Genomic DNA, 6,398 nt, shown 5'->3' with positions numbered 1-6,398 from the left:
AACCTAGAAAATAAAGTATATGATATGTTCCGATAAATAAAAATGCATTGATAATGTAAAATTTGTTTATAGATTAAGTAGATGAGAGATAATATATCGTTTTGGCAACTTAAAATATTTGTTTCAAAATTAAGATAGAAAGTCTTTTTTTCAGATTTACTCTTAATATAGTAATTAGTAGAGTAGTACTATTAATCAAGTGACATTTAAGTAGAGATAAATGTATTATGATTAATATAATTAAGACTATCAAATATCTTTTTAAAGGGTGTGGGAAAACTTTAAAAGACATTATATATGGATCGGATTTTTTTCCATAATCTTGAATGTTGTGATTGGTTTTATATTTGGAGGGTTTGGGGGGGGGGGGGGGGGGGTTCATTTTGGTCATCGTACTTTCTTTTTTTCATCCGTACTATTTTTCTTAATAGAACATTAATCATGTTTCACATTATTAAAGTACATAATAATATTCAGTTATTTAGTTATTTTTAATCAAACTTGAAATAATATGCATGATTTATCATGTAATATTAGTTTTTCAAAGAAAGGAAGTCCAGATTCATGATACTGAATCTAATGCAGAACTAAAGCAAAATGACGAATCTTTTGACAAATATTTCGTAGTGAGTGAAAGGCTGTAAAAATCTGTTTCTATGCTTTCAAAAGTCTTTTATATCTCATATTGTCATCTATTTTCCAGACAATAATATTTTCTTCAATAAATCGATAAACTCTATGTTCTTCAATTAAATCAGGTTCAGCGTATTTGTTTTCTTATCTGCAAAGTTTTCCTTAATAAAGAAAAGAGAATATATTTAGTTAATAAAAAATATTCTCAATGATACGTAACCAAATCAAAAATCTGATTATTAATGCATGAAAATTCTTATTTCACGTCTATAAAATAATGTGTATTAAACATTGTCAAAGTAAGCATATAATAGACTCCAGAAAGATATATGATTAGAATCAAATCTCTCTGTCTAAACCAAAAAAGCTAGAAAATACAACTTGATATTTTCATTTTAATATTTGGCTTAGTTAAAGATGAAAGATTGTGAATTAATTAGTTTGAAAAACTGAAAATGTCAAAAGATCATCACACGTGTTTTTTTAGATTCTTTAGTGGCATCTTAGACTAAGTCAATTTCTGTTAAAGTCATGTATTTTCTTGGAAACTACATATAGTTAAGAGTATAACATGTTCACTCACGATCTTCTTAATTATATTCTTGCTATAGTATTAAATACATGAATTTTACTTCTAAATTTTCTTCTCACAATTGTCAATGATGGCTTAATTTCTCCAACTTAACCAAAGTAATTGTATACGAATTACAACTATAAAAAAAACATTCCTCATCTCAAAAGTAAGCAAATAAAAGAAGATACAAACTGCTTTTCTTTTTGGCAGAATAGCCTGGCAGATACTTTTATTTATTCGGGTTTGACATTTCGGTCCCGCTACTCCGCATAGTTTCAATCAGGCACTTGCACTTGTATAAAATATTAAATTTTTAAATCCCTCTGACCATTGACCAAGCTTACGTAGCCTTGTTTTGCTGAGTCAACAAAATAAGTGATTGCACGCTCCTTAAAAGCGAGTAACTGTACAAAATTTGATTAGAAATAATAAAAGAGAAAAATGGAAAAGAAAAACAACGGCTAGCCATTATCTGTTCCGCTCTCTACTCCCATCCGCTTCTTACCCCAAATCCCTAAAGACCGCCATTTGAAATGGCAACGGCTCCACAGCCTCTAAAGATGTAAATTTTGTTTCTCGCCAGAGCTTCCAAACACCATACATTATTTCTCCTCCAATTTTAGCAATCAACTGGAGCTATGACAAAAAATTAGTAGCAATAACACATCGACAAGACCGAATTTGATAAGAGCTTTAACAGAGGCAGCTAGTCAGGAACAAGTTGTTTAATTTTTATTTTTCTCAAAATAACGGAAGAAGCGATGAAGCGCCAGAGATATTATGAGACGGTGAAGCTGAAAATAGCGCTCAGGCAAATTGGTCGTCATCGCCTGGCTGAAGACGATGACGAATGGATTTTGTTATTTTATAAATTATAAAATGGCTATAGCTGAAGGGGCCAATAAGAAATTTGAGGTAGGAAATCTGAATGAAACATTCTTCCTTCTTTCTTTTTCATTTTTGGGTGCTGGCTTCTTGGGTGTTGGGGGGGGGGCGGGGGGGGGGGGGGGGGGGGGGGGGGGGGGGGGGGGGGGGGGGGGGGCGGGGGGGGGGGGGGTGGGGGGGGGGGGGGGGGGGGGGGGGGGGGGGTGCTTTGAAAAGAAAATTTAAGCATAACGATTTTTTTTTTTAAATTCATTTGTTGTTTGGGTTTTGAAAGGACTGACAATAAAATTTGAAGAGAGAGGAGAGTAATTGGTAGTTTTCGGACTGGTTGCCGGCATGGTTGCGGCAAGAACACCATGGCTGGTTGAATGGATTGTAGTAATGGAGAAAAAATTAGGAAAAAAAATGAAATGGGTTTATTGTGTTTTCGTTCGATGGAAAAGAAAGGGTGGCGGTGAGTTGTAGTGGCGGTGGCGGGTGAAAGAGGCAGAGATAAAATGGTGGAGAGAGAGCAGGAAGTTTGGGTTTTTTTGAGAAAAAAGGATGGATTTGATTATTTTTATTAAAAGTATTTTTTGTAAAAACAATAATGACATGGCATAAATTTATCTGAGGTGGATATGATGTGTCATTTAATATCAGGCGCGAGTGAACAACACACGTATCCGGAGGTGTTTAAAATTAATGTTTTAAAACAAGTGCAAGTGCCTGATGAAACTATGTGGAGTAAGTGGGACCGGGATGTCAAAGCCGAATAAGTAAAGGTGTCTGTCAGGCTATTCTGCCTTTCTTTTTTGGCGTGGTTGAAGCATATACTGTCACGACCCGGATTTCCCACCATTGGGAGTCGTGATGGCGCCTATTGTTGGAGTTAGGCAAGCCAAACATTTAAACATCTTCGGATAACAACACAACAATAATAAAATAACGAGTCCTTAAATAAATGCGGAAGTCTTTTAAAACATAAATAAGCTGAAATCCCAAAATGCAGAAGCTTAATGTTTCACTACCGCAACTGGAGTCGCTGTCTCACGAACCACCTTAAAGAGTGCTACAAACAAGTCGAATGGAAAAATAGCATAATGTCTGTTCGGTACAATAAAACAAACAGAAAATATGGAAAGGGACTTTCGGCCTGCGACGCCAGTAGGCCTACCCTCGTAAGTCCCTGGACTAAAAAAGGCTCCGATCAACTATCAAACAAAGTAAAAAGTAAGTGTGATTTGCTACCGAACTTTGTGTTCGCTGAAATACTGGGGTTTGAAGTACCACTACACCAGTGTGTAATTCGTTCTATCCTGGGAGGAAATAATCCATAACCTTGGGTACTAGGAGGGGATTAAATTCCTTAAGGAAACACTGTGAATTCAGTGGGCTCGAATTGGTTTTATGTCATTTCTGTTTATGTTCATTTCTGTTTATATTCATTTATATTTCCAGAATTATTTTATAAATACAGTCTACTAACAGTCATGTCGTTACCTTTTTTTCTCTCTCTCATCTTGCTCTTCTTCATTATTAAAAATCATATTTTATCTTTTATCCTATATTTTTACTTAATAATCCTGTCTTGTACCCTTTTTTATTGTGATATTACAAGTTTATTCTTCATATTGCTGATGTATGACATCATAAAACAATGACAAACGAACTATCTATCAAAAATTTGAATTCATCAAGACATATACAGTACAAAACGATGCAATATATATAATATAATATATTATATTATCAAGCGATATGTAACAATCATCCAAACAAGTTGTTAAGCTAATAATGTAAAAATATCTTATTTTATCAGTATATACAAATTACACTCTGATAGATAATTATTCTTATATCTCATATCCCACTCCTTACCCAGAAGCTACAATTCAACTTTCTCTTTCATTCTTGTTGATCTTCGTAGCCCACCATAGAAAAATATATTACCACAAATAGATCCCCAGATTTGAGACATTAATTATAATAGTATCATATATTAGTTGTAATCTACAACTTTTATCTTTTTCAAAAAGCATCAATTATAGGAAAGTTCCCAAAATCCTATATAGATAGTTCTTTGGTCGAAAGTTGTGTATGAACATGTATTATTCAATATAATAAAACTTCTCAAATGCCCCTTTTGTCTATTCACAAATCGCCCACTGGCTCAAACAGCCCACCCTTATTATCAAAACAAGATTTTCACACACTGAACCAAAGGTCTCGGGTTCTGCCCTGAGTATGGAGTTGTCTTTGTTATGTATCACTTTATTTTTAATGTCAGAATTTTCTATGTAGATTTAAATTTGATCGAACTCCAATATGAGTATTGAGCACCGGATTTAAAACAAAATTTCAAAAAAAAAAAAATGGATTCTTTAAAAATTTAATGATGTGTTTTTGTGTGTGAAGAGAGAGAAAGAGAAAAGATCAGGTACATGTATGCAACATAGAGATATTTTTGAAAGCAACAATACTCCAAATAAAAAACATGAAATTTGCCAAACTACTTGGAATTAACTATTAAAAAGAACAATAAAAAATAAACAAGAGCTCAATTTTTGAAAAGAAGTGATTCACATTTCTTTGTTTTCACATCACCTAAGTTAGCTCACTTTTGAGCTAATTTCTTCTTCTCTAATACTAATATACAATTGAAAGTTTCTTTGCAACTTCTAAAATAAAGTTGAAAAGTACAAATAAAACAAAAAGGTAAAAGTTACTATTACATGTTATTACAAGGCATTAATAATAACCCTTTGTTTCTTTCTACATGACTCAAATGTCAACAACTCCATCTCTATCCTCCTTTTGCCACCACTGCAACTAGTCATATTATTATTGTTATTATTGTCAATAACAACATTACTTACAGCTGGTACTTTGCATATGTTAACTCCAAATAATCTCACCATTTGTACTTGTGGAACTTGAACCTGAACTTGAACTTGACTAGCAACTGCAGGACTAATTGTGGGTGTCGCATTTCTCACCTTAAAATCAATGTACAATTGCTTATCTTCGCCTGTAGATCGCTGAAAACTCACGATATCGCCAGCTTTCAAATTTTTCTCCTTAACAAAGCGACTCCATCCTTTTGTCAACACATAACTTTGGCTACTATTCCAATAGGAATATCTAAATCTCCAAACTTTCCCACTCAAATCTTCAAAGTTTAACAAAACCCCTTTTGATGTATTTCCATTTTGTAAAGGGAAATGTTTTTCCGCATGTTGTTTTGGTATAACAAGCCTATTAAGTTTTCCAACATCACTTGGTGTAACAGCTTTTTCAAAGAGTTGTTCACGCGCTTTGTTGACTTTGTCAACACTACTAAAAAATGAACTCATTAGCCCATCTTTAGTACAATATGCTCTTTTACCATCTTTATTAAATCCAAAATTTTTCTTGCTTTGCTCAAGCTCATCAATATATGTATGTTTACGAAGCATGTCAACAATTTCAGCCTTTGAATGAGAATTCAAGAAAGCAATTTCCATATCATCATTTTCTTCATTTTCAAGCAAAGGCTTGAAATTTGTAACAGCGTCGCGGCCACGAAAACGTTGGGCCGCAACGTCATAAGCCCTAGCAGCTTCATTTTCTTCGTTGAAGGTACCTAACCAAACCCGCTGATGTTTTTCATAGATTTGTGCACCCCATCGACCATTTGGTTGTGGGACCACACCTTTGTATCTTGAAGAAGGGAGTTTTCTTGATTCAGCTTCAACACCATTTTCAGCATCTATTATCACACTTGTTCCACTTCCCATTCGGCAAAGACTTTCCGGCGACTTCGTCACCGGTAAAGTCGACGTGGATATTGCCGGAGCAATGGATAGAGAGTCACTAGTTGTGCTCTCATCTATGCTACTACTTCTTTCCATTTTCTTTTGTGCTGTTTGTTTTTTGATGAGAAAGGAAAAGAACGTCTAAAATAGTTCAAGAATTGGTTGTAGGAAGTTAGAGAGAGAGAGAGAGAAGAGAGTTTGAAGAGTATGAATTGGTTGTTAATGGAAAGAGTAGTTCAATATATATATAGGAAGTCTACCCCATTTTTTGTGTGCAATAAAGATTATTTTTCTATGACAAAAGAATATAAAATACTACTACTTCAATTGAAGATATGGAGATGTGGGTATTATGGGTCAACCCAAAGAGAAGAAAGAGGTAAGGAACTAGGAAGATTCATTGGTGGTAAAGTGGGGGAGGGTTTTTAATTAGTAGTATGTCCAAAATATGGGGTATGCCAGCCCACATAGGCGGAATCAGGATTTGAAGCTTATGTGTTCGAAATTTTAGTCCTTTTAAGTTACTGGGT

At 34.3% G+C, this 6,398-nt stretch overlaps 1 protein-coding gene across 1 annotated transcript; it reads right to left on the bottom strand.

The window, feature by feature from the left end:
* LOC109227304 (AP2/ERF and B3 domain-containing transcription factor RAV1-like) lies at positions 4,614–6,111 on the bottom strand. Its single transcript, XM_019392782.1, has one exon. The coding sequence runs from the start codon at positions 5,962–5,964 to the stop codon at positions 4,813–4,815; it is 1,152 nt and encodes a 383-aa protein (XP_019248327.1). The 5' UTR covers positions 5,965–6,111; the 3' UTR covers positions 4,614–4,812.

This window comes from Nicotiana attenuata, chromosome 1 (assembly GCF_001879085.1).
Source record: "Nicotiana attenuata strain UT chromosome 1, NIATTr2, whole genome shotgun sequence".
NCBI lineage: Eukaryota > Viridiplantae > Streptophyta > Magnoliopsida > Solanales > Solanaceae > Nicotiana > Nicotiana attenuata.
The sequence above is the reverse complement of the archived record's forward strand: the minus strand, read 5'-3'. Positions and strand labels throughout refer to the sequence as shown.

Bases quoted from the DNA above. Each gene is read 5' to 3' on its own strand.
- LOC109227304 (XM_019392782.1), bottom strand. From the start codon at position 5,964: ATGGAAAGAAGTAGTAGCATAGATGAGAGCACAACTAGTGACTCTCTA.